We start from the raw sequence: 27,335 nt of genomic DNA on the forward strand, positions 1-27,335 counted from the left end.
CCTGTAGGAAATCATCTTTGCTTTCAATCTGTATACTTATACCAAAGGAACTCTCTGATAGCAAACTGAACTGTTTCAACAGCTCACATGCTCTTTAGCCACACTGTCATCTCACATATGCTGTCAGAAAACACTGACATATTATAACACCCACACTGCAGTAATCCAGCTTGCAAGGATTCCCACTTGTGTCCACTGAGTCCAGCTATGAAATTTATTCAAAAATCCTGGAGCTCCAAATGTGCTTCCCACCACTTTTCTGCATGCCAAAGATTCATCTTGGTTAATCCAGGTCACTGGAAGGCATTTCTTCGATCTGCAGGTTTCCTTCTATGGATCCAGCAGACCTGCTGGAGATGATTTCCTGACTCATGCATATGTAGTAATGATTCCTACATTCCCTGTGCCTCAAGTCATAGTCAACCGAGAGACTGCATCCATGAGAGAGAATCTTTCTGACTTAATCTCTGTGGAGGGATCTTCTACTGAATTTCTTCACCTCTACTTTTTTATAAATGTACTTAAGAGCATTTTCCATCTGAAAGTTGTAAAGAAATGTTTTTATTTCTGTTTTGTCCTAGCCTGGATTGAGTTAAGGATGATTTCAAGATAATAGGATACATCAATGCATTGCTCTCCCAGGAGCATAATAAATCTGTAAACTAGGGTACTAGGGCACATTAGTGTATGCCTCAACTCTCCTCCATGTTCTTCAGAGTATCCAAAGGGTGATAGAACACGTGTCCAAAAAGCTGCAGGGGTTGAAAGCTTGTGTCAGAGGGGTCAGAGGAAGAACAATCTTTTAATAACTCAGAAAGACTAAGAGGAATGCAGCAAAACAGCAGAGCGTTTTGCTTTCATCCAAACATGAAAGATCCTCATTGTCATTTGTAACACGAGCCAATTAAAAAAAAAATTTATACCCAAATGTCTATGAAGTGCCTGAGAGAAAGATGGCTTTACCATTGCAGGTGAAAAACCTGTACCACTTCCTACAATCCAAAGGATGCACAAGAGAGCAAAGCAGGCTGAGCATCACTTCCATAGCTATTTAAGCAAACACAAATCCAGGCTGCTGCAGTTCCACACTCCCTGCAACCTCAAACATTTCTTTCCACTAGCACAAATACCAGGGAATGATAGACAGAGCACTATTTCAGGGAGCTCAAGCTGCTGAAAACTGGCTCTCTTAGGGTGGGGGGATTCTTTTTTCAAGTGGAACAGCCACCCTGCATGCACTGCAGAGCCCAAACAATTCAGAGCAGGGAGGGCAGGGTCACAGCAGCTCGCACCAAATTTGCTCCATGCTACCTGAGGGAGCATGTAGCTGTACATTGAAATTTACTACCCCCAGACATAATGTCACACAAATGAAACAAGGTACTCCAAACAACGTGGTATGTCCCCATCATTTCTTCCTCATCACATATAGCAATTTTCCATTCTAACAGGACATGGCAAAACAATCACTTTTTCTTTAAGTTTCTGGAGGTTGCAGTAAGGACCAAACCCCCCCAATATTCTATAAAAAAGCTGTAAAAGATCTCCCATTACTGAGCCTGTTTAGATGAAATACCTAATAATAATTAGGGGAATAACTGCTAATGATACAAATTAAGAAACCAATTATATAACCACATATCTACAAGAGCAAGTTCAGTGGCAACAAAGTATGTCAAAGTGTAGAATTTCCACAATTTCCAGAATAATTTCTTGAATTGTTATGTGCACATCTCCATCATGAGGAATGTTTTTGCTGCCTCATGCAATTGAAAACTGCATAGCAAAGTAAACATGCCTTCTTTTTAAATGACATAAGAACCTGATATTTAATTCTGAAGAATATAAAAGCATAAGGAGCATTAAAAAAACTTTCAACAGCTCTTCAGGCACCGAGAATACCTGTTTTGTACTGCTGACTAATATTTTAACCACCGCAAGGTGGAAGTGCAAGCTTAAGGAGCATGGAAGGTTACACATGGTACATTAACTGTATTTTTCTGTTCAACCTACAATGCACCCATACAAATAAAAATGCTTCCTTGGTGACATAATCACTGCCCTTTCAACAACATTAGGCAAGTAACTTCCATAGAGGCAGCTTCCCTACTGGAGTCAATCACAGCTGCAGCAACCTCCTGCCATTCCCTAGAGACCAGAAAAGGTTTTGCTAGGTATTAGAATGAAGGAAAACACAAGTAGTTTACAAAAAAATTATCAAATCAGTCTTCTCTGTGGAAGATTACCTGTCTTGAGTTTCTGTGACTCATCCTAACTCACACACTGAGTTAGTATAGCACTCCAGCCTTCTTGCCTAGGGAATGCTGCTGGGTCCAGAAGAAATGGAATAGGAAGGGAATGATGTGGCCAAGACATGCCTCACAAAGACAATCACTATTACTTCAGAAAAGTGTCCAGGGTCTCCAGTAAAGTCCTCTAGGTACTCCTCTAAACTGAAGAATGGACTGCTTTAAAACAGAATTAAAAGCTCATCCTATGATCCAGAGCGTGCCATATGCGAACACACACAATGTTCCTGTGTCTAGACAATGACAAAAGACATGCCTGTGCTCCACCTGTGTATGCATACATAAATATTTATGGTTTTTTATTAAAATTGAGGCTAGAATGAGTATCATTTGCTCCCAGCAGAAATTTACAGGAGAAAAATTCCTTGCAAATACTTGTCAGATTCGGATAAATGTTTGAGATCCACCTTTGCATTTTCTCACTAGACTACCTTCCTTCTGCAGTGAGGTATAAATTTTCTTTTAAATATACTGCGCAGCAGTAAACACTGCTCGTGAATATAAGATTTATAGCACATTAATAAAATCATATAGGCTCACTGGCCTTAAATATATGAGGCACACAAGTTAAGTTTTCATGACTACTTCAAAAGAGACCTAGAGTTGCCATGCAGCATGTTAAATCTACAGAGGATTTACACCTACACATCATTCACCTCTTACCTATCTCTAATTATTTATTTTATCCAGCACAGGACAAATTTCTTGATTAACAGAAAAAAGATTGATATTTATTTTATTAGTTTAGGATTCTTGAAAAAAGCAAAGCAACACCTACATGCAGCAGAGAACAGGGGATCTTAGCATTTGTTTCACATGAAAGAAAAATAAAAAAATTTAAGGTTAAATATTATGCTTTAAAATAATGATAGTTAGGAGGCAGAACAACAATAATATCTAGAATTCAGACTCAACAAACAACATAAAAGTATCTGCAAGTAGCTTGGCAAGTGCCCTTGAGAAACAAATACCTTTGATACAATATACTGTATATGTTGATATAATTGCGAAAGTGTAGAGAGAGTAAAAAATATTTGAAATTAAATTTCCATTTATCTCTATACATATATATATATATATATATATATATATATATATATATATCCATTCACTGCTGGAATTTTATATCAATTTTTTTGTATATCAACTCAAGTAGAAAATACTCATGACAAATATTACTGGTTATTTTATTAAACATACCCAACACTGAGTGAAGGAAAGGTTTCAAATCCATCCTCAAAAAGAATATAAAGTTTGTGTTTTCAAACAAAACAAGCATTTCACTTCCAAAAATGCCTTGGTTTTCACTGCTTAGTTACATTTTGGAGGCGAGTGATTATTGCTTTCTATTATTATCATCCCCTCCAAAAGTTCTAGGCGATTGATACTTACAGCCAACTGGTCAAAAAAAAAAAAAAAAGAAGGACAAATTGTTAACTTTACTCTTCTTAACTTCACTCCTTCTTTTTTTCTTAATACCACTAGTTCACATACTTTTTTTTTTTTTAATTTTGACTTTGATTCCAGAGGCAGCACCAAAAAAAAGCAATCTCAAAACTGATGTAATAGGAAAATAGTTTCTTCCTGACTGCTGGGATCTTCTTTGTTTTTCTAACAGTGTCATACAAATCAGTTAAATGAGTTATTGTGGATTTAGATCAGCACAGGTAAGATTAGAAGCCAGACCAAAGGTAACAGAAGGCAGATCTTTAATTATTTCAAGGTTCCTTCTGATTTCCAGAATTTCACAAGCAGGACAAGTCTTCCCTAAATGGGCAACTGAAGACACCTGGGTACAAGGAAAATCTTAGACAAAGCCAACACAATCACACTTTCACCAGCTTTTCCTCCACCTGCTTCAAGCATAAGACTAATCAGGGATATTTTTGGGATGGATAAGGTTAGCAGGACAAGCTGGTCAGACCAACTCTGTTTTGTAATAGTCATTACAAAAGCCAGCAAAAGTCAAAGCAGCCACCCAGCTGTTCTCATTTGCACTAAATTCTAAGTTTCCTGCACGGAAGAGTAATTTTCTATTTTAATCTGTCTCGCAGATCAGAAGACTGATTTATACCTACAGTCATAAGCAAGTCAACTGTATCATGCAAGGTAAAGGTAAAAATCAGCAACGGTTCTAAATCTGGAATCCCAAACACAGCCCTTCTCACACAAAAACCTGGCTTCCAAATATAACAACATTCTAGATATCTTACAGATATCTAGAATACACATACACATAGCCACAGGAAGATAAAATTCAGTCCTTGAGATCCTATGCTCCACAATTTTTGTTTGCATCATTTATACAAGTTCCAAGTAGCTACAACTCCATGTGCTATTTTATACAGAAGCACCAATAATGAGTTCAGATCTATAAAAGATAACAAAGGGATAGCAAAAGATACCCCAAATACACAAAAAGCTGATCCATGCTTAATTTTATATGAATTTTATCAGAGAATTCATAACAAGATGACAGAGCTATATACTCCTAAAAAATACAATCTCAAAGTTATAAGTTCATCTTAATACATATGAGAATTTATTCCAAATATTGCTACAACACACACACATATTTATATATATATATATAATCACTATGTATTTAAGTACATTACTTTAAAATAATAACTCTTTGGAAGAATGAGAATTAATTTTGTACTTTTGTATATCATCTAACAAATTCAGTCCTGATTTCACTGGCGCAAACCTGATACAAACATTAAAATGATCAGAATGCAACTTTCTGTGTATTCAGTAGAATTAGATAATGTATATAATGCATTGCATGTTATTGATTCTGAAATGACACTGAGAAAGAGACTCATACTTTAGTGTGCCACAGTCTCCGAAAGATCTTACCCTTAATTATTTATCAGAGCCAAAATGCAGTCGTTTTCAGAATTTACTTATCAGCGTTCTTTATCTTAACATTATACTCTGAACTGTACACAGTATTTTCACATCTGCAATATTTGATGCAATATGCTTTGTTACCAGAGACAAAAGAAAAAGATTCTAATTTTTAGTAGGCCCCTTGAATTGTCTCTGTATACTTTCAAAATAGAAATAACAGAAGTGTCAAAGTATTTGAGATTTTTAATGTGAGTGGGTAAACAGCACAACAGTCTAACATAGGTTTTTTGTCAAATATGCTTCAATTTTGTTCTAAATGGTTTAAGGGGTGGTGGATAAGTAGGTGAAAGTAGGTTTCTTTTTCACTAGGTCGTTTGCCACTAATTTTTGAAATATTTTTTTCTTTGTAGCCTTCTGAAGGGGTTCAGCCAAAATCCTAAACTGATTGTAACGTATCATTAACATCTGTAACATATTGATCATTTTACTACCAAATCCTTCAAACATTTGCTGATCCACAACTGCTTCCAACTGGGAATAAATAATTTAGCTTTTCTAAATGTAATTTAGAAAAGTATTTTTTGTGCTCTGCTGTTATCATACAATTAAATTCAGAAGTCTCTGCATAATCTGCATTTCAGTATTCAGAATTACGGGGTTTTTTTTTTCTTTTTTTACAGCTACACACAGTATCTTCATAAAAATTAACTGATTTAAAATTACTACTGTGCTAGTCTATACTTTTCAAAACTTACTGAAGCTCCATTGTATGTTGCTTCTCTGAATTAACCTTCTTTCTACAAGAAATTGTCTTTCAGGTTGTACACCTGTCTTCTCCAACTTGAACATTACGGCTTGCTTAAAATGCAGTGTGCTTCAAAATTAAAATGAAAGTATCAGGTATCAAGCAAATTTGTTAAAACCTCAAATTATCACTGGGAACCTGAATAAATACAAGCCTATATTCAGATGTTTTGCATCTTTGGCTTTCATTGTACTCAGCATATTACAATGTAACATGTGCTTCCAATGACTCACATTAGCAAGATGATAGAACAATTTTGAAGTATATTTGCAGTGTATCTGCCATCGACACCAGGGGTTTTATTTGACGTGGCAAATTTTAATTCTTTATGCCCATTTTAGAACCCAACAAACCCTAACCCTTAAGACTTTTATTTACTAATGCCATTTATTCCTGAACTGCTTGAAAATAACTTGACAAAGCTGACGTTCCAAACAAAGACCACACTTCCTGTTCTTACAGGGAATCTGGGACACCATCAATGTTTTGTTCAGCTTGCATAAGTCACAAGTGATTGGCCACAGTCCCTGTGGGCATGCCATTTCATCCAGACTGGACGGTTCATTAGTCATAATTACTATAACTGTACAGCAGAGACTGCAGTTTTATCTCATCATACATCTTTGATAAAGCTGCTTCTATTTCTGCTTCATCAGCATGTGAAGTTACATTATTGGAGCTTTCATTTTCCAATCTGTGATTAACATCGGTTGTTCTGCTTATAAAACACGCACCAAAATTCAAGATAATACACAAAGTAAGGCCACAGCGTGACCACTGTTTGAACTTTGTGTTAGAAATCCTGCAGCAGTCACTGCTGCAGAGGAAGAAGAGACTCTGAAATGACAGAGTCGCTAAGAAAATTTATCCAAGGAGTACCAACAATGCAGTCTGTAAGAGACTAAAACAAGGCTGTTGGTTTCTAATGTCAGCTGTGACATAGAAAAATCTCTGTTTGGTACAAAGGTTAGAGGCAGGAAATTTCTGACAACTGCTGGGTCAATCAGCATTTTTCAGGTAGTGTTTATGCAATTGCAGAAAATGAAAGACTGCAACATTAAGAACCACGGTGAACAGTGACAGCCACTGCGCTGCACTCCAGTTAGCAAACAGATGCTAAAACACTTAAATCTAATAAGGACTGTGAATGCAATCTTTAGCAAAATGTATGTAGAAGTATCCCATTAAGACATTACGTTCTTGTGATGCTTGTTGCTGATTTTTCCATCTTATTGTGTGATAATAGGGAACACAAAAGCTGGTGACACCATCTGAATGTGCATCGTGTACCTATGATGGGCCACATGAACAGTCATAATCGACAGCTACACGCAGGCACTGAGGCTGCAAAAATCCCAGAGTAATTAGTGTTGTCTGAATGCAATGACATCTGTTTTCTCATGGTCCTCTCGACTTGTCAGGCCAATAAGATGTATATGAAAAAATATGACAAGCATTGCAAATGCCCTTCTGAAAGGTCTCACTTTGGGAAAAGCTGAAGGAATGACACATGACACCTCTTTTTTGACAATATACCTAAAAGACAAAGCTTGAAGATTTGAAAAAGGTCTTTTGAGTCATTTTACATTTGACTACAGAAGGTTTATTCAGAATAGAGCGCTCTGCTTAGGTAAGAATATTTTGCAGCAGCTTTTGTTCTTTTAGAAAAACAAGCTTTGTTAACAGAAGAGTAAATGTCATACTTTATTTCTGACCAGAGTACTTAGACATCTGTGTCATCACCATCTCCCTTTTTAATTAAAGCAGCAGACACCATGTAGACCACAATAGTGTATGTCTATATACATTTATCATTATTATTATTATTACTTATTCTTAAAGAGTGCAATAAGAACAATTCCATAGGCGTGTCTTCTGACATTGCAAAAATACTGTACCCTTTTCATCTGAAGACCTAAGCTTTTGTTTTAGGATCCACACCCTTTTTCCTTAATATTCCTATTCCCCTACTCTTTTTCTGGACTGTGGCATGTTTGAGCATGTGTTTTCTCCAAGAAAGACATTAGTCATCATTAACAGAAGCCTTGACACCAAGTCTAAGTGCCTCTCCACAATGACCAAGTGGCAATCATCTTTCTCTTACCCTGTCACTGCTGATTAGGGGGTTCTTTCATGAAAATTTAATTTGTTACCTTTCTACAGCTCCATTTTACATTTCTGCACTAACACAGCATGCCAGCAACACTAAAAATACAGTAAAGGAGGTTGGACCTGTTTATAAGAAAAGGTAAGATTCAGACTGCATGGCTGTATTTTTACCTAGTTAAAAAAAAAATAAATAAAAAGACCCTGCAGGATAAAGAAAACAACTGACAGAAGAAAAACTCCTCTTAAATACGGAAGGACTCAAACAACCTAACATACTTTTGATCCAACTAAATTAAATTCCTTTTGCTCTGGAAGGCAGCTAGCCAGCCCCTCTTCCAAAGCTTTGTTCAATAGGCAAATAGGTAAATGCAATATCTAAACATATTTTTACAAGTAATCAATTTCATAACTGTTCCAAATAAACAGGTATTCAGGTTTTTAGCTTATATAAATATTTATTAAAGGATTTCATAATCCAGTGATAAATTTCAACCCCACTTCTTGAGTCTGTGTCAACATTGTCCTTGCAGTTAATGTCACCCACAAAGAAAACAGCTTTAGCTGCTGCAGACAGATGAAAGTTTCAGTCACAGATGACACTTTGCAGCTATTCAACACACACAGTCTCACATTCCTGCTCTGTGTAACATTACAAACATTGTTAAACAAGATACCATAGCAATGAGTTATTTTAAGGAAGTTTTTCAAAACATTTACTCTTCTGCTTTATTTCAATTTGTCGAAAGATTTTTTTTTTAATTATAAGCATATGCTAGTTTGTTAACATCTGTGCACAGCATAAAACCTGACTGAATCCCAACTTCTGAAAAAATGCAGATAACTTACATCGCTCAAATAAAGTAACAATATTTGAAAACTTCATGAAATTCAGATTAAGATGCAGGAGTTCATTTAACTGATTTTCCATACAGGTATACTTAAAAAAAACAAAAACAAACCAAAACCCCTCCACAAAAAAAAACACAAAAACCCACCACTTATTACAATTTTTATGTTCTCCCAATATCTTTCAGAATTTAATTAAGTGTAAAGCTAAAATCTGGATATACCTCTATTAAATTCAGAAAACACAGCTAGGAAAATCCAAGACATAAAAAGTTTATTCAGCTTCCTAAAGTATTGGTCCTCCACTACTGACCCGAAACAGCACTGGTAGAACAGAAACTGTATTGCTAACAATTTGGATTTATAAGAAACCTCCATCATCTTTAAATAGTGTCCATATATGAAAATTAAGAAGAGGAAACTAGGAATTAAAAGTGGATTTTGAATAGCAGACCGTGATTGTTGTACTGCTATGGCAGTATAACCTTGATTAAATGCAGAGCAATACTAAAGTAAAAACAAAGCCCTGCCTTGGTAACCTAAATTAACCACTGAAGCAGATCATGCTGATACAGAAAGCTGGTGTTTTAAGCTATTTCACTCAAACTCGAGAAAATCTTTGACTTTCTAGAGGGCAGAAAATAAAGTTAACCTTCGTGGTCACACAGCTCATTGTTCTGTTCCCTGTATTCTCCTCGGCTCCTTGCCTGATGAGCCAGGAACGCAGATGTCGAGATCCTTGCTCTGCAGCCATGTCAAGTTCAAGTACGGGAAGTTTAGCTCTTTGACTCCCCCCCCCACCTCTAAGTCACTTGTCAGTAAAAGGTTGGGCGATTTATTGACCAGCGCAGGACGCCTACAGTCAGTGCTGAAGGAAATATGAGCGGGGGCTGTCGCTACTGTTCTGGAGCTCATTGATAATGACATACCTGCCTCTGTCACCCATTACCCATACTACAAACTACTTAGACCTAACTGAAAAATCAATAGCCTACTTGCACCAGTTCCTGTGGCTGCCTCTTTTGATTGTCAGCTCCTGTCTAGGGTCAGCACTTACATGAAAGGGGCTGTGACTGCCTGATGCTTTCAGGACAACCTAACGATATCAAACTAGCCAACAGAACAGTAAATTCTGTCCCCCTGCCCTCCTCATTAATTAGGCTTTGACTAGGTTTGCCTGTAGAAACCTGACCTTTTAAGTTTAGGTGAATATGGAACTAGCTGAACACGCCATTGCCCTCAGCACTGAGCCAGGAAATCCACTGACAGGTTAAACAAAACAGAAGGTTATAACTGTCATAATTTGCATTGCACTTTCACGCCAACAAGGGTGTTATCAGTGGGGGCAAGCCCTGGAACACACAACGAAGGCACCCTAAGTCACTCTCCTCATAAATTTTCAAGTGAAGGGAGATAAAACATAAATTCACAAATGACTGCACATTTCAAGCCCCACTTTCTTTCAAGTTCACACTCTGGAAGCCCCCAAAGTACACAAACAATTCCCCTTTGGAGGCGTGCTGGCACACAGATGCCAGTCAGAATGAACCTCCAGGACAGATGATGGATGGGGAAAAGCAACCTGTCTGCACCTCTAAAGGACTCCGGTATTAGGTTTATTGTCCACTGAGTATTTATATGCATCAATATGAAACATTAATGGAAAATACACAGTCATACACCTGTATTTTGGAGCAGCAGGTAGCCATAAATTATTTAAAAGTCCCCAGAGAGTCCTAACTGGCACTTCTGAGTAGTATTCACTTGTATATCCTGCATCTTGGAAATCCATTAGCAACTTCTAAATATCCCTGTGACTACAACTAAATGATAAATGCTACATTTTAATGCATGTGCCCTCCTCCAAAGGATATTGACAACCATGAAGCAAAGAACTAAAGCAAGAAGTCTCAGATCTAAAGTAAAGGCTGAACTATAATCTAAAGTTTAATACAACAGTTTTTGTAACTATATATAGAATTTTTTAAAAAGTCAATAGCTGAATGCCTTGCTCCTCCTTTCTTCCAAAATAAATAAATATTAAAACCAAATGAAAATACCTTTAAAGTCTCTGATTAATGCTCCTTTCTTATATATTAATTTTCAATCAAAAACTATTTTATGTCCTTTTATGCTCCTGCTTCCATGGGCCTGCCATACACAATATAATCATTACTGGAAAATGCAGAGAGCATGAGTGATCTAAAGAATTTATACAATTTGAACACCCAAGTTTCTTCATACCATGAAAGGACTGGCTACATCTACAAACTGTAGTGAATACTAATTTTTTGAAACTCTGAGAAGGCTAGGAATTTTCAGTGGATTTGATTAAGTGCATACAGTTAACAATTGTAAATGTAAATACACAAACTGCTCCTAGAAATCTCAGACAAGATTCAGAACAACAATTTAAGTAATGCTTTTTTACTCTACTTTTTTTAACTCATGCACCTTTAATATCCTTCCCACACAAAACTGTGCAGTGCCAGACACAAGAATGAGGTCTTGGTAAATAAGTGAGAGGAAAAATGCTGCCACTTGGCTTTCAGAATTTAAGACTCCATTCCAAAACTCCAGATATCCTTGTAAGCTTTACTTCTGAATGCTGACTCAATATATGCCAGCTGCTGCATTTAGGCTATTTCAAATGCACTTTTTAAAATTGGAATTGAGAAAGGAAAATTTCTGAAATATAAAAAGACAAAAAACGTTTTCATTAAAGCTTCAGATAATGTTAGACTGCAATACTTTTTACATAGTACCAAATTTACAATGTTCCAAACAGACACAAAACAGCACAAATGCAGAGAAGGCACCTTGAAAATGAAAGCATAGAACTGTGTTAAAGCCCTTTTAGATAAACAGAATGGCAGTTAGAATTAATATTGTACTCCAAACAAACTACAGAGCAAACACTAGTTAAAAATGGTAGACCTAATTGAATCTGGATGGTCCCCTTTACAGACCTAATGCAATGATTAACTATGCATCTGGTAGCATGTCAAGTCCTTTTTGTGTGCCTATCTGATAGTGAAGTGAAAGGGCATGGACAGAGTCCAGTCCCAGCAAGCAAATCATTTGGAAGCAGTCATAGCCATAGATCAAAGATTTTTCACTCTATCCAGAGTCTATTTAAACACACCAACCCAGCCCCTTGTTGCAGACAAAACCAGTTAGAAAATAAGAAAGACTCCTTGGGATACAAAGATAATAAAGGAAGATAGAAGTAGAAAATGAAGAAAAGAAACAGACTGGCAGAACATTGCTTTCCATAGGCCAAGACAGCCGGTTTACATCCCAGTTTTATTTCAGATGGTTAAAGAAAAGGAACAATTTCCATCTCTTAGATCACCAAATATTATTTCAATTAAACTATGCAGATGGCTTCTATACATTATTTGAACCAATGCAGTTTCCCCTTTCCAGCAGTGGGAGATGGTACCTTGAACTATTTTGCACACAGGTTTTACTTAATTCATAAGAAAATTAAAAATAGAGCAGCATATTAACATGAAGAAGTTATTCTGAAATAAGACATGCACAGCAAGATATAAAATAGGATTAGCTATGATTTGATTCTCTCATTAGAAGCAGCAACAAAAGCCCTGCAATGGTTTTAAAAGTCATAGTTTACTATTTTTATGTCAACATAGTACTTTCAAAGGATAAAAATTCAAAACTATGAAGTACAATGCACAGAAAAGTAGATCATTTACTTTGCATGAAGGAACAGCTAGAAGACCACTCAAACAGGACTTTCTTTAAATTTAATAAAAATTGCATGCTTTTTCTATCAGACCCAAAGTCAAAACAAAATCATCATAAAATACAAGGAGGAGAGCAAGAGAGAGACTCGATATATTCTGTGCTGGTCACCACTGTTATTGAGAAGATTGAGCCCCCTCTATTGCCTCCTCCCACAACACCCTTTCCCTTTATAAATTGCCCTCATAGAAACTCACTGAAAGGTTATAACCTGTACAGTGGCTGGTGAGGAGCAGAAGATTTCACACTGCTATATGCTGCACTTGAAAAAGCACTTTTTTAAGTATAAGCTTATAAATGAGGAGCTTTTGCCTCTGGACCTAGAAATTAACATTTTAAAAGAGTGTAACTCAGACAATTTTAGGTTAACTTATACATATGCTTCGTCTTGACAAAGCTGCACAAAGATTTTGATCTCCAAAATAGCTGTCTAACCAGCTAAACCACACAGGCTGTTGTCTGTTGGCATCATTACACATATGCACAGAGACTTCAACATCTGAGGCAATAAACAGAGCAATCATCTGCAGCTACTGACAAAAAACCCCAAGAGCCTGCAAATTAATATTTTTTTAATTTCCAAAACTTTGATTTTGCTTATAACATCTTTGTATTTTTTGTATTTTTAAAAGAAGTGATGAGTCAGCCTCACAGCATTATTAAGAACCAGACATTATCTCTGTAGCCCACCTCGTATTTTTTCTCAAGCAAGTAAGTGTTAATGCATTCAACTGGAGGTGAAGCTGAGAAAATTCTGGCATATTACATATTTTCACTTCTTTAAAGTGATGCGATTACTATAATTAATCAGTTATTATAAATCAAGACCAGCCAACGCACATGAACTTGGTTACTTCTAATGGATGAAACAGCATGCATCCACCCCAACTGCATCCAAACAAAAGGCCCACATAAAGTTTTAACAGGAAAAAAACTTTACAAAAATACTAGAATTGTTCTTTTTTAGTACATGTCTGATTTTCCCTGATTTGCCAACTTATTAAACACAAAATTGCAAAACAGCATTTAGCATTCAAACCAGTCTACAGCTAAAAGAAGTCACCATTTGTCACCACGAGAAAAGAGAAATGCTACCTTTAATGCAAAGTTCAAATTTTTAAAGGAAGTCCCTCAGTAGTAGATTGTTTATGGTTAAACACCAGATTATGAACACATTCACATTTTAAGACTGAACAGAAAAGCAGAAATAAGCTACTTAAAGGAATAGCTAGAAGCAACCCCCTTTCCTGCTGAAGAAATGAAAGCTAGGAGAGACTTAGAAACATGTATGAAATCTTTAATTACCATACCACTCCATTTACACAGGAAAACAAAAGGTACAAGATTTCTACAATACTTTAAACTGATGAGGTACATTAATGACATTTGTAAAAATGAAATCATCCTTACTCCTCCAATGTGTGCTGTCAAGTAACTTCATACACACAGACCTTAGAACAGATCAGCAAATACTAAAGCCAAGCCATGACTCCCAAAAAGAGGTACACACTGTACACGATCGAATGCAAAAGGAATTTTATCCCTCAAACCCAGCACAGCGCTGGCTAAAACTGTTAACCTGGTTCTGCTGTGGAGAAACACAACGTGCATTACTGAATCATTTCTTTTCAAATCCATACATTCCCTGCAGCAGTTCAAGCTTCATCAGCAGTGCAGGAATGTATGAAAATGACAGGCAAAGGGCACTAGCTCTTTTCCCATACAGTTCTTCTATAAATGGAAGCAGAGTCCTACAAAGCACTTAAAGCTGAGAATGTTTGAAGACTGATCTCCAGGAAAAAAATAACACAATGCTAGGTTCCACAAGCAGATTAATTATTCCGTTTTCTGCAAAACTGTTTCCATTAAATGAAAGGACAGAGAGGAAACCAACTACTAGAAAATAATGGAACACTAGCTGGGTTTCATTGGCAAAGTTGCCATGAACAAAGCATATACAAACACAGATATTTCATATGCTATTCTTAAAAAATACTTCTCAGCCCTTTTGGGAGCACTTGCTCCTGAATTCACTTTTCCCTCTGCCTCTCAGCAAGGGAGAGAAAAAGGACAGGCTTGGCAGAAATCCTTTAACAGCCTCAAGTTACTTTGATTAAACTTTGATTTACCTTAAAAATTACACCTTATATCAGTAGCATGTTATAGAAACTTTAAAATACACCAGTCATGATTAAAAGACTCTGAAATATTTAATGTATGCCATGTTGATAAGCTGGTTAGACAATCAAATGTATTGTCTAACCAGCTTATGTAAGTATGCTATATCATAACACAGCAAAAAAACTTGCATGCTTATTGCTAAAATTGTGAGCTGCTTTCCAGCTTTTTTTTCTTTTGTTATTTCAGCAGTTAACACAAATCCATAATGTTCTCTTGATGGGAAAAAGAAAAAAAAAAAAAAAAAAGTCTTAATGGCAGCCCTTCGCTGCTACATTGTCATCCTGAGCGTGAAGAAAATACCGTGGCACATCCATTGCCTGCACGGCTGGATTTACACCCGCCCGAGCTCCCTGCCGTACGAGCGGGAGGGGGCAGGAGGAGCCAAGGCAAGAGCAAACACTGCAAACCGCGTCCCCTTCACAGTATCTTTTTACAGAAGCCCCCGCTAACAAAACACTATAGCTCCAGGCAGCGGCATGCTGATGTTGGCACTGCTTAAACCAAACAAACACGATGTTTAACAGTCAAATAAAATGTCCCGCAGCCTCCCTAATGAATTTGTCAAGGACCATCAGATCACCCCCCGCCCCTGCCTCATTAACTCAAGTATGATGAGACGGATTATAACGAGAGAATACAGATCAATCGGTCTGAAGACTTCAAGTGGCTTTTAGCCCTGAGAGTTTCCCTCTCTGCGGCACACGCACGCACACGGTCTTTTTTAATGGAATACAGTATCTCCTGCTGCCGGAGGGGATGCCACTTCGTTTCATACACCATCAAGGAGCTGCTGATGGACTTCTACACTAACATACATAAAAGCAGAGGTGACAAGGTCTCTTCAATTATAGCCTCCTCCGATCCTATTCCCCCTTCAATTATTCATCCTGGCGAGAGCGAATTCCGCCACAGATGAAGCTGGTCTTAATGCAGTGCGGCCACAAACGCCTAGACACGGGAGAGAAGGATTTCACATGCATTATTTGCTGGAAGTGTTTAAGTTTATTGCTCAAATTATGTTTCTAATTAGCGTTGGAGCAATAAATTAAAGTCAGCTTTTGTTTAGCTGATTTATTATTTACTAGGGCTTCAATCTCAGGCAGGAAAATTGGTAATGAATTGTTTTAAATCTGAACATTGGTAACGCTACATCATTAGGCACCTTTCCGGGGGGGGGGGGGGGGTAGGGAAGAGTTAGGAAGGGAATAGCCCCCTCCTGCTGCTTTTACCTTGAAAAAAGGAACGCGTGTGCCCCCGCCATTGCCAGGGCCGCCCGAAGGCTCCGGCAACCTCCTCCACGCCCAGGACACGGTAACCCATAGCATGGACGCTCTCTGCGGGAAGCGAGACCCCGCAGAGTCCTCCTGCCCACCTCTGCTCGGAAGGTGGGGTTGCAGACGCCCCGCCGGCGCGGAGAGCGGAGCTAGCCCGGCAGCGAGTATGTCCCGGGAGCTTTGACGGTGGCATGTGAAAGGGACCCCCAGCCGTAGCTAACTCTTCGCTTTGCCGGAGGGCAGCGGAAGGCGAGGCGGGGGACCGTGGCAGCTCCGCCGGGCCAGCCGAGCCGCGCAGAGAAGCTCCCGTAAGCAGCGAGCCTCCGAGCCCCGGGCGGGTGCGGCCGGGGGAAGCGGGCAGCTCGCCGCACTTACCGGTGCCCCGGGCTGGAGAGCCCCGCTCCAGCCCGCGCACCCCCGGGACACCCCAGAGACTGTGCGAGCAGCGGCGCCAGCGCCACTCTGCCCTCGTGGCAGCCTGCCCCCTCTCCCTCACCCCTCGGAAGCTGCTCGCCTCGGAGCCTTCCCTGGGCTCATCTCCCTCCCGACAGGGCCGGGCCCGGCGGGGACACCTGACACCGCCGCCAGCTCCTCCGGGCACCGAGGGCCGCCGGGCCAGCCTCCCTGTTTCCCGGCGCAGAGTGCCCCGGCGGCAGGCAGGGAAGCAGTCCTCTCCTCGCGAAGGACGGAGCCTCACCGGCGCCGGGCATGTCCATACTTACTTCTTCCAGCGGCACGGTCGGCACCAGACATGTTTCTAATTTAAGCGCACACAGAAAACAGACGGCATTTTCTTTATTAAAATCAGTCAGTTGCAGCGAAAGAAGGAGAGCGCAAGGAACCGAGCCCAATCGCTGCGAGCGGCTTACCGGGAGGCTCTGCATGGAGGAGCGCACCGTGCGTCCGCACGGGCACGGCCCCGGCCCCGGCGGGGCTCCCGGACGGCACGAGCTGCCCCACACCGCGGGACTGCACGGCCCGGGGAGGGCAAAGCAGCATCCTTACCCCGAGCACTGGAGGTGTGGAAATTGCCCTGCCTTCCATCCTAACTTCCCGCAGGAAAAGCAGATCTGCCTCCTCCGCAGCAGGTACTGCCTTGGGGCTCCTTCTGACTTGACACCACAGAGCTACGGCTTTAATGCCCAAACCATTCCATAGTCTTATTAATACAAACTTGCATAAAATATCGTTTTCTTTCGAATAACTCAAACCTACGCTTTAGGAGGATGAAAAGAACTTTATGGCACAAGATTTATCTAAATTAAGATGACTGGGGGCAGTAAAACAAGGTGTGCCACGGTACTTCGTTGACGGTCTCACTTTCACTGCTGCAGCCCGGCATTAAGCGAAAGATTTATGCCTGCGGTGAAGCTCCGACCCGCCTTTCCCCTTTCCCCGCACACGCCGGCACTGCCGCCGGGTCCCCTCGCAGCGAGCGGAGGGAGCAGCGAGCTCACCTCGCCCTTCACCGGCCGCCGGGGCGAAGTTAGAGGGATTTTTGTGTTTCCACCGCGCCAGGTGGCGGGCCGCTCCGAGCCTCCCTCCCGGCTGCCCCGCGGCCCATCCCGGCTCCGAGCCCCGGCGCGGAGCGGACGCGGGGCCGGGGGCGGGAGCGCGGGCGCGTGCGCGCGCGCCGGGCGTCGCGATTGGCCGCGGCGCTGACAGTTCGGTGGCGATTGGCGGCGCGGCCCCACCCCGCGCCCGCGCGCGGCCCCATTCATAAACTACGGGGCCCGGCGGCAGCGCTGCGAGAGGGACGCGGGCACACGGCGCTGCAGGAGCGGAGCCAGAGGCGCGGACACTGGGAGCCTCGGCGCGCACTTCCAGGGGTGGGGAGGGGGAGGAGAACCCATCCCGGGCACGGCAGCTACGCCCTCCTCCCGCTCAGGATAAAACACAGTCTGTGCAAAGAAAACAAACAAACAAACAAAAGCAACAACTCCTCTCCATACAGTCTCTCTCACAACAATCTATGTAGAGCTACAGGACGGGAATGAGAGATCACAGACCAAGTGCACCCGTCTGCGCCTAAAGATAGAGACAGCCACAGAGCCGGGCTCAGCCAACGCCTCCAGCAGGAAAAGGGAAATCAACAACACCCCCTGACAGTCTGAGCGAGCAGCAGCCAAACTCATGCACATCTCTGGCGGTGCCACGGACTGAAAGAGAGAGAGAGAGAGGCAGACAGACAGACACAGAGTTCACTCTTCCGCTGAGGGCATTGTTCGCATTCTTCTCCTCCTCTCGTACCGTGTGCGGTTTTAAACTTCGCCGCCGACCGGCTTTTCTGCGGGGACCTTCTGCGAGTCCTGGGGAAGTTTGTTTGTTGTTTTGGGGTTTTTTTCCATGAACTCTTGAAACGGTATTTTTGTGTCGCTACGCGGGGGGGTGGGCGCCTGAGCGCAGAGGCAGCCCAGACTTCCCTGCCCCCATCGCCATCCAAAACTTTGCGCTCCGGGAGCCCGCGGGGGCTGCCCGCCTCTCCGGCACCGGCACCGGCTCCGGCATCACCAGCACCGCCGCCGAGCCCGCACCGGCCCACTCCTCCTCCTCCTCGCCGGGGCAGCGCTGGGCTTCGCTCCTTTGTGCTTCGCCGCCCTCCCCGATTTCTTTAATTACTCTCACTGGCGCGCCGCTGCTGCCTTCTTCCCGGAGGCGGTGGGGGTCTGCGATTTGGCTGGTGCCCTCCGCAAAGCTGCAGCCACCGCTAAAGCATTGGATCCCTCAACGTACTGCGAGAGCCCGGTGTACAGCCCGGACCTGTGCCCCAACATGATCGCCGCACAGGCCAAGCTAGTCTACCAGCTCAACAAATACTACACGGAGCGCTGCCAGGCGCGCAAGGCGGCCATCGCCAAGACCATCCGGGAGGTGTGCAAGGTCGTATCGGACGTGCTGAAGGAGGTGGAGGTGCAGGAGCCGCGCTTCATCAGCTCCCTAAGCGAGATCGACGCCCGCTACGAGGGGCTGGAGGTGATCTCGCCCACCGAGTTCGAGGTGGTGCTCTACCTCAACCAGATGGGCGTCTTCAACTTCGTGGACGACGGCTCCCTGCCGGGCTGCGCCGTGCTCAAGCTGAGCGACGGCCGCAAGCGCAGCATGTCCCTCTGGGTGGAGTTCATCACCGCCTCGGGCTACCTGTCGGCCCGCAAGATCCGCTCCCGCTTCCAGACGCTGGTGGCTCAGGCCGTGGATAAGTGCAGCTACCGGGACGTCGTGAAGATGATCGCGGACACGAGCGAGGTGAAGCTCCGCATCCGGGAGCGGTACGTGGTCCAGATCACGCCCGCCTTCAAGTGCACCGGGATCTGGCCGCGCAGCGCGGCGCAGTGGCCCATGCCCCACATCCCCTGGCCCGGCCCCAACCGGGTGGCAGAGGTGAAGGCGGAGGGCTTCAACCTGCTCTCCAAGGAGTGCTACTCGCTGACGGGCAAGCAGAGCTCGGCCGAGAGCGACGCGTGGGTGCTACAGTTCGGCGAGGCCGAGAACCGGCTGCTGATGGGCGGCTGCCGGAACAAGTGCCTGTCAGTGTTGAAGACACTGCGCGACCGGCACCTGGAGCTGCCCGGACAGCCCCTCAACAACTACCACATGAAGACGCTGCTGCTGTACGAGTGCGAGAAGCACCCGCGGGAGACCGACTGGGACGAGGCGTGCCTGGGCGACCGGCTGAACGGCATCCTCCTGCAGCTCATCTCCTGCCTGCAGTGCCGGCGCTGCCCCCACTACTTCCTGCCCAACCTAGACCTCTTTCAGGGCAAACCTCACTCGGCCCTGGAAAGCGCTGCCAAACAGACCTGGAGGCTAGCCAGAGAAATCCTCACCAATCCCAAAAGCCTCGACAAGCTATAGGGTTAACACGCCCGCGCACAAAAATTTGCCCTCCGTAAACAACAACAGCGCCCAAAAAACTTTTTATTTAACGCGAACGACGACAGAAAGAGGCGGCGAAAGACGCGCCCCCGCCACCCCCGCAACCACCTGCAGTTCGGCCTTTAAAAACTTGCCGACGGTTTTCCCGGCATAAACTCCCACCGCCTTGCACAGAAGAAGGGAAGAGCCTCTCTCCTCCTGTCCTCCAATGTAAATTTTTAAAAGGTCACAAAAAGAAGCGAATCGGACTTTTGCAACTTCAAAACGAAACCCAAAAGGTACATTTTCCAATCCATGTATAGTCCTTTTCTTATGTTCTCTTGTTTGCCTGAATGTTGTCACCAAGTGAAAAAAATTATTTAACTATATGTACAAATCTCCCTTTAAAAAAGTTTTACTGTTAAGTGTATTTCTGTGCCAAGGTCAGATTATGTGCCCCACAACTGACTTGTTGCAAATAGTAATAAAAATATTACTTAACTTTACACTGACTTTTTGTGAATGGTTCTTAAATTTAGGCAAATAGATTCTTTCTGAACCTCAGAAGGAATATTTTTTTAAAATAAATGAAACCACGAGATGTAAAGATAAACACAACACCAAGCCCAAGTCTTAGCTCAGCATATTGACTCATGTTTTTTAAACCTCCTTCTAGTTTCCATTTTTAAAAAAAAGTGTATCTAAGAAAAAAAAATCATATATATTCTGTAGGTCAGCATGTGACAACATCTGCTGTATTCGTTGCTCTAAGGTCCTATTCTAAATCTTGTAATATATGAAGCATCGCACAGCAGCTCGCCACAGTTTAGTGAGAATTACAGCATGCCTTTTCCTACCCTACAGTCGGGTTGTTTTCCCTTTAATTTTTTTTCCTTATGATATTCCTTGCTTCTATTTTTCCCCGGTAAATCTCGAGCATTGCATTTTGTTTTAAAAATCCATCACTGCTTGCTTTCGCTTCCCAGAGCGAACGCGCTATCCATTTGACTTTGACACGAAGGAAGTATAGATCTACCCTGAATAATTAATGCCATTTAGAGCAACCGGTCGATACTTTTTTAAACAAACATTTGTTTTTGCCCTGATTTCTAAGTACAGCATAAAATCGCACCGCAGCATAGTCAGACGGGGAGATAAACGGAAACCCGGCAGGAAACCACCCGATCCTACACCGACACCCGGGCTCTCTCTGCCGATCTCCTCTATCCCAGCCCCTCTCCCAAAGCAAAGCTCTGCCTGATTCCCCGTAGCTATTTCGCTTTAAGCTTGCTCGGGACGACTGAGAAATACGGGCAGGATTTTTATCGGGAACGCATTCCTATGATTTAAAAACATTAGCGTTACCCGCTCGACCTGCCCGAAAGATTGCAACGCCGGAGCATTTCGAGCAAGTTTTCATCTCATGCGCCGGGGGGAGGTTAAAAAAAAAAAAAAAATCTAGTTCTTGCCCCAAAGGACTATTTTCGTTTCCTTTTGGACAGAGACGGAAAGAAATAACCATTCAAACTTGAGCTGCTTTTCCCTTTAAGTCTGAAAACGAAATCCTCGGTGGCGGCAGCAGTCGGGGCGATGGAGCGGGGTGCGCGGGGCCACCCTGGCCGGCGGAGCGGGCACACCCCGGCCCCGGCCCCGCCGCTCCTCCAGCCCCGGCCGAGCTCCACAAGTCTTTTGTGGAGCCATCTGAGCGCTTTCCGCAGCGCTGATCCCTGATCACCTGGCAGAACGGGAATTAGCCCGCGGGGCTACCCTTTCCTTCCCAAAACAGCCCGGAGCCCGCATATAAACCCTGATCGTATCGCTGTCGATGCTATCGCTACCTAAGGCAGGTTTTCCTTCAGGAACTTGTCAGAATGTTTTCTTTTCGGTAGTTTAGACAAATATACAGGGAACTTAAATTTATCAAACAGATGAAGCCTCATTAATTAAGCAGGCCTGCTGATCTTACAGCGGATTATTTGTTGGGGCTTTTCTTTTTTTTTTTTTCCTCCAAGGGGCATTTTCTACAGCAGCTCTTCATTGCTATCAAGGTAAATCGACTTCAGCACAGGGTGGGGCAAGGAGGAGTTATTGCTTGAAAAGATGCTGTTTGTAAGATTACATAGTTTTTAAAATAAAATTATTCAGATCTGATTTTTAGCTTTCCCCCCCCCCCCCCATCCCTGAGACATTATAAAAGTTTGGGGTTTTTTTTAATTTTAAGACCTCCAGCTAAAGTAACATTGCAAGCAGAATGTAAGAGGTGTAGCCAGTATTTCATATCAACAGCCTTTCTTGTTTTAAGAACTCTTAAGTTCTTACAGACACAGAGTAAAAGACACCAGAATGCCTGCTCACAGTTAAGAAAACAACCTCTACCAAATACTGGGAAGCAGGAGAAAAGGAGGCTAACTATATATGTCAGTGTTCCCACAAAACATGTAACAGGAATGGTGAGAATTAGTAACTGTAGTCAAAGATCCTATGTGCTCAACATGAAAACCAAAAATCCAGAATAATGCAGATCTGTAAGACTTTTCTCATGCTGATACAATATAAAGCAGAGCATTTTAGATGGAAAATGCAATACAGGAACATATCAAACAAACTTTAATTTCACATTTATATTCTTTCCATCATTAAATGGGGTTTTTTAGTTAAATGTAGGGGGGAATTAATGAAACATAATAGAAGGATATAAGCATATAAAAATTTTAAGCACTATCTCATATTTAAAATAATTTCCAATATATTTCAAAAATTCTTCAGGACCAAAAGAAAAGTTAAGTCTCATTTATGGTATCACATAAAATTACAATTCTAGTCAATTGCTTATATTAAAATCTGGCTCTAACAATTTGAGAGCACTGCTTTCCAACATAGATTTTTTTTCCAGATAGGATTTGATAATCCCAGCTTTCAGACCCAGCTATGCCATTTTTAATACAGACAAGAACAATTTACTCAGTAAGAACAAAGAACTGAACCGGTGCTTAACACACAAGGTATTCTCTCTACAGACAAGCAGCAAAACACTACTTCTTCCAGCAGTACCCTTCCCAAAGAAATTATTACCCAGTTTAACATTAGGCAGATATTTAAAAGAAACAAGAACTATAACTATGCTTAAATAGTGAGAATATTTACCAGTTGTCTCCTACTTTCGAAACGTTGCTGTAACACTGCAGAAAACATTCAAGTGCAATGGTATTACACTAATTGCACATTATTCCCTTTGAAATTGGAATTTTACTGAAGGTTACTAATTTTAACCAGAAGACAAGTAATCAAGTAACTCAGAGGAAATAAAGTTTGTGGAAATTATCAAGTCGGCTCAGAAACGTATTTTAAAAGGGCAATTATGTTTTATGCTCAGGCACAATAAATAATAACGGGACGAGTAAAATGTGTTAGATAATAATATGACAGGAGTGCTGCAAACTTAGGAGTGTGGGAAGCTCAGTGCTGTTTTACAGTAACATTTGCTAAAATCAGGAAAGTAAAATGAAGTATTAGGGCTAAAAGCCTTGCTGAACTTCCCTGCATTCATACAGGCCTGTGATTCAAGATGTCTTTATTTCAGACGTGTCTCCTTGGAGCTTTATTCGCAGCGAGCTAATTAACATTCAAGTAGGGTTGAATTGTGGGAGGGGGAGAAAAAGAAGCAGGAAAGGAGGTGTCACCTATGTGAAATTCAGCAACATATATGGTCAGTGGCAAAGTTATTAAAGCAGCAACACTGCAGCCCAATAGAGGTAAAGGAAGTCAAGTGAAGAATTAAAGGTCTTGGGTAATTTGTCATCATCTCTCAGACCTCAGGGTCAATGATCTCTTACCTTTGGGTCGATTTTCTTAAAACTAGGATCTTCTTCATCCACCTCAAAGTAGAGCTCAGAAAGAGTGATGGAAAGGGTGCCTTTCACTACTACAGAGGGTGCCACAAGCTGAGCTGGTGTGCTGAGGGACACTGGACCTGCCAAAACAGGAAAACACCAACAATGTTCAAACTGAAATGAATGCGAGTACAAATTATTCATTTTTCAGGCCAAGGACATTAAAATAAAGCAAATAGCACAGCTCTTCCTTAAAGAGAAAACCCCTTTTTATCCTGGAAAAGAACATACGTAACAGATTTGCAGTGTCTCTGTGCAGCCGAACATTGAGGCAGCTGCAATTGCAAACTGCTGCATACATTACACAGAGCTGGCTTTAGCATGGCAGTCTTCAGCTTTTACTCTGACACATCTTCTGTCCAAGAGTTGCACACCTTCTATTACATGAAATATACAGAGCGGACACATGAAATCTTACAGTCTGATGTGTTCTTTAGTTGCTGAGAAGTTTTGATAGCATTTCACGAAGATGAACACAGGAGTCAAGGCTCAAAGTTGTCTAACTGTGAAGTGTTCCCTCATGGATGCTGGAAATCTATGGTCAAGGTTACACAATGTTATAAAGCCTAAAGTAAAATGTTTTAAAGATGCTTTGGATTCCACATTAAATATTATTCAAGGATGCCATACAGTGTTAGTGTAGCTCGGGGACGGTGGGAGTAAACAGCTGGAGGGTTGGTTTCCAACTGAATGAATTTTTATTGGAATAATCACATCTCCACAGGGCTTATCACAGGGACAAATCAGACTACTACTGAAAACAATAGGTTCAGCATTATATAAACTAACACATACAGAATGAAAACAGGTTATGTTTGTCATCCAGCTGATTATGAGGCAAGGAAATGAAGTTATATGGCTGCAGTATTATCTGACTTTTGTAAAACAGAGGAAGATACTAAAGTGAGATAGACAATTTTCTTATAATAAAGCATCTATAAATGAGGTACACACATTCAGGTAATCAACGTGAGAATAACTGACAAAAAATTCAGATGAATTGTCATTTCCATTGATTGTTAGAAGGGTGACGGTCCTTAATCTCGCATCAATCTCAATGTGTGCCACTAGGACAAAAGAAGAGATGCTCTGATGAGATCAGAGCAGCTTTGCCCTCTATTCCCAATGTACAAATACATTGTGTCTGCAGATGGGCATGAGATAGCTGCGGAACTGCCATGATTTCCCAAAGCTCACCCCCACAAATGGACGAAATAAGAAGCTATGTGTTCTTTTGCTGTCCCCCTTTGCCCTCTGTACATTAGCATGTAATCCAGAGGAGAAATAACATTTTTTCAATCACTCACAGACATTCAATTACAGGGCAAGCAGACAGACGCAGAAGCTGGGGCAATCCAGGTCCTGTAGAAGACCCCTGACAATTTCCACTTCATTTCTAACCCACACTACCTTATTAGTGAGGATTACTTCTTAATCCTATTGCCATTGTCAAGATTATATAATTATACTCCCCTTTCACCTCTATTACAGTATGAATGTATTACTCAAACCAATGAATGAATAATAGAAAGAAACATGAAGAAGGCTGTTGAGAAGGATGCTCATGGCAGAAAGGGAAAAATAAAAGATTCATATGAAGAAATGCCTTTGCATCATTCTTCCATTACTTTATTTTACTTTACTCTTCCTATGCAGGTTTTCTTTTTCCTTATGCTGCATTTTTAACTTTGCTTTTTTGCCTTAAAAAAAAAAAAAGAAAGAAAGAAAGAATGGAATGCAGTTCAGGGATAAGCAAAATGCCAGTAAATAATCACTTCCAGCATTTTCAGTGAATTATCATATGCATGACCCATATCAATGTAAGAGTGTACTACCCGCTTCTCAGGGAACCAGAATTATCCAATAAATGCTATTTTTCTCTAAATTAAGTATACATGGAATACCAGATGAAAAGAAAAAGAACACAAAGAAGTTTGCAGTTTCCCTGTAAAACCCATGTTCCTCAAATAGCAATTGAGACACTTTATACAACTCGCAGTCTCTGAACCACTGCTTACTTTGGGTTTACATTTTGAATTGTACAGAAATGGACCCACTCCACTGAGATTGCAACATCAGCAAAGATTACATGTGATTATGTAAAATTAATTAAATTGAATTATTTGAAGTACTATTTCTTCTTCAGAAAAAAAAAATCTGATGAGACCATGGTCTGTGGAGAAAGAACTTCAGTGGCGGAATGTCAAGGGGTTTAAATGAGTTAAATGCAGCGAGTGTACAAATCCTTTACATGCAAGTAAATAACCAGTATGTACAATTTTACAGACTTAGGAAAAAAATTAAAGGTCTCCAAAGCCTTAAATTACAAGACAGTTTGCCTAATTGTCCCACTAAGTCTCATGATTTGAGTGGAATGAGGTCAAGAAAACAAAAGAAGCCCTTTTCAAGGTAGAGCTATTTTCTGTAAGGAATGTTTTCTGGAATAGGTATCTACTGCAGAAGCAAAAAGGCAGAGAAAGAAAATGCACGACTCTTCTCAAATAAACCTTCAGTATCTGAGGTGAACAGAAAATTATCTTAATGACCCAGTTATGGGAAGTGTGTTAATTATCAGTGTGTATCCCAAACCATGATTCACTGCAGAGATGGGGAGATCAGAACTTCAACAGTGAAGAAGCTGAGGAGAAAATGAGATCAGTGACATTACCTGTCAAGTTCTCCACTTCTCTTTCCTCCATGAATGACATGACATCATCATCACCTTCCAAGAGAATCTCGCTGTCTGAGTTCTGGTTTCCTAAAACTTGACTCTTGATGGACTGCTTTCTTTTGACAAGTATATCCTCATCAGGAGCTGAAATGAGACATAGTGCTGTCTGTCAGGTCTCAGTGACATAGGAGTGTAAGTTTATTTTTTAAATTTAAGTTCAGGAAGAAAAACTGCCTAGAATTACCTGTGAGAAGTACCTGTCTTAATTCTCTAATGTTAGGACACATCTAGTCTTAATCCTATTAAGCCTGCTCAAAATTATCCAGTGCTCTCTCTGCAGCGTTCAACGCTATTTCAAGTGTTTATGACAGAGGGGAAACGGATACAGCAGACTCCCTTTCCCTGCAGCCTTCCTTGGGAAGTCAAGCTGAAGGAGGGTCCCGGCTGCCCGATGTGTCACCCTGACCCCCAGACCCACGCTCCAACCAAGGACACGAGACCGCCGCCGCGACAGCACCGAGCACAGCCCTGGGAACAGGAAGCGCAGGACGGGGCCGGGAGCGGCGGGACCCGCCGGGGGCAGCGCAACAGGCGGCCCCGGCCCCGGGGCTGCTCCCGCCGGGAAAACCCCGGGAGCGGGGACAGGGCGGAGGGGCGCTGGAGCTGCCGCCCCGCATCCCTCCCGCTCTCGTCAGCGGCAAGCAGAATTCGTGAGGCAGAAAAGCCGCCACCCCTCCGTGCCAGGGGGTGAGGCTGCGAATCTGCCCCGGGATG

General features: G+C 42.0%; 2 protein-coding genes across 8 annotated transcripts in view; one reads left to right on the forward strand and one right to left on the reverse strand.

Moving 5' to 3' along the window:
• LRBA (LPS responsive beige-like anchor protein) overlaps window positions 1–27,335 on the reverse strand; it is a 368,276-nt gene that overhangs the window by 142,636 nt on the left and 198,305 nt on the right. For 6 of the 7 annotated variants that reach the window (XM_072928718.1, XM_072928719.1, XM_030270329.4 and 3 more), the window contains 2 exons: window positions 26,559–26,705; window positions 23,834–23,970 (listed from right to left, as the gene is read on the reverse strand). In XM_072928718.1, coding sequence (XP_072784819.1) covers window positions 23,834–23,970; window positions 26,559–26,705 — 284 coding nt within the window. Of the gene's footprint in view, window positions 1–16,103; window positions 16,417–23,833; window positions 23,971–26,558; window positions 26,706–27,335 lie in introns of those variants that run through there. The other variant, XM_072928721.1, reaches the window with a different exon arrangement.
• On the forward strand, window positions 17,825–20,506 carry MAB21L2 (mab-21 like 2). Its single transcript, XM_002186916.6, has one exon. It carries the CDS (start codon window positions 18,921–18,923, stop codon window positions 19,998–20,000), a length of 1,080 nt encoding a protein of 359 aa, XP_002186952.1. The 5' UTR covers window positions 17,825–18,920; the 3' UTR covers window positions 20,001–20,506.

Source organism: Taeniopygia guttata, chromosome 4 (genome assembly GCF_048771995.1).
Source record: "Taeniopygia guttata chromosome 4, bTaeGut7.mat, whole genome shotgun sequence".
NCBI lineage: Eukaryota > Metazoa > Chordata > Aves > Passeriformes > Estrildidae > Taeniopygia > Taeniopygia guttata.

What these genes read in the sequence shown, in the direction of transcription:
- MAB21L2 (XM_002186916.6), top strand. Translation starts at nt 18,921, where the DNA reads ATGATCGCCGCACAGGCCAAGCTAGTCTACCAGCTCAACAAATACTAC.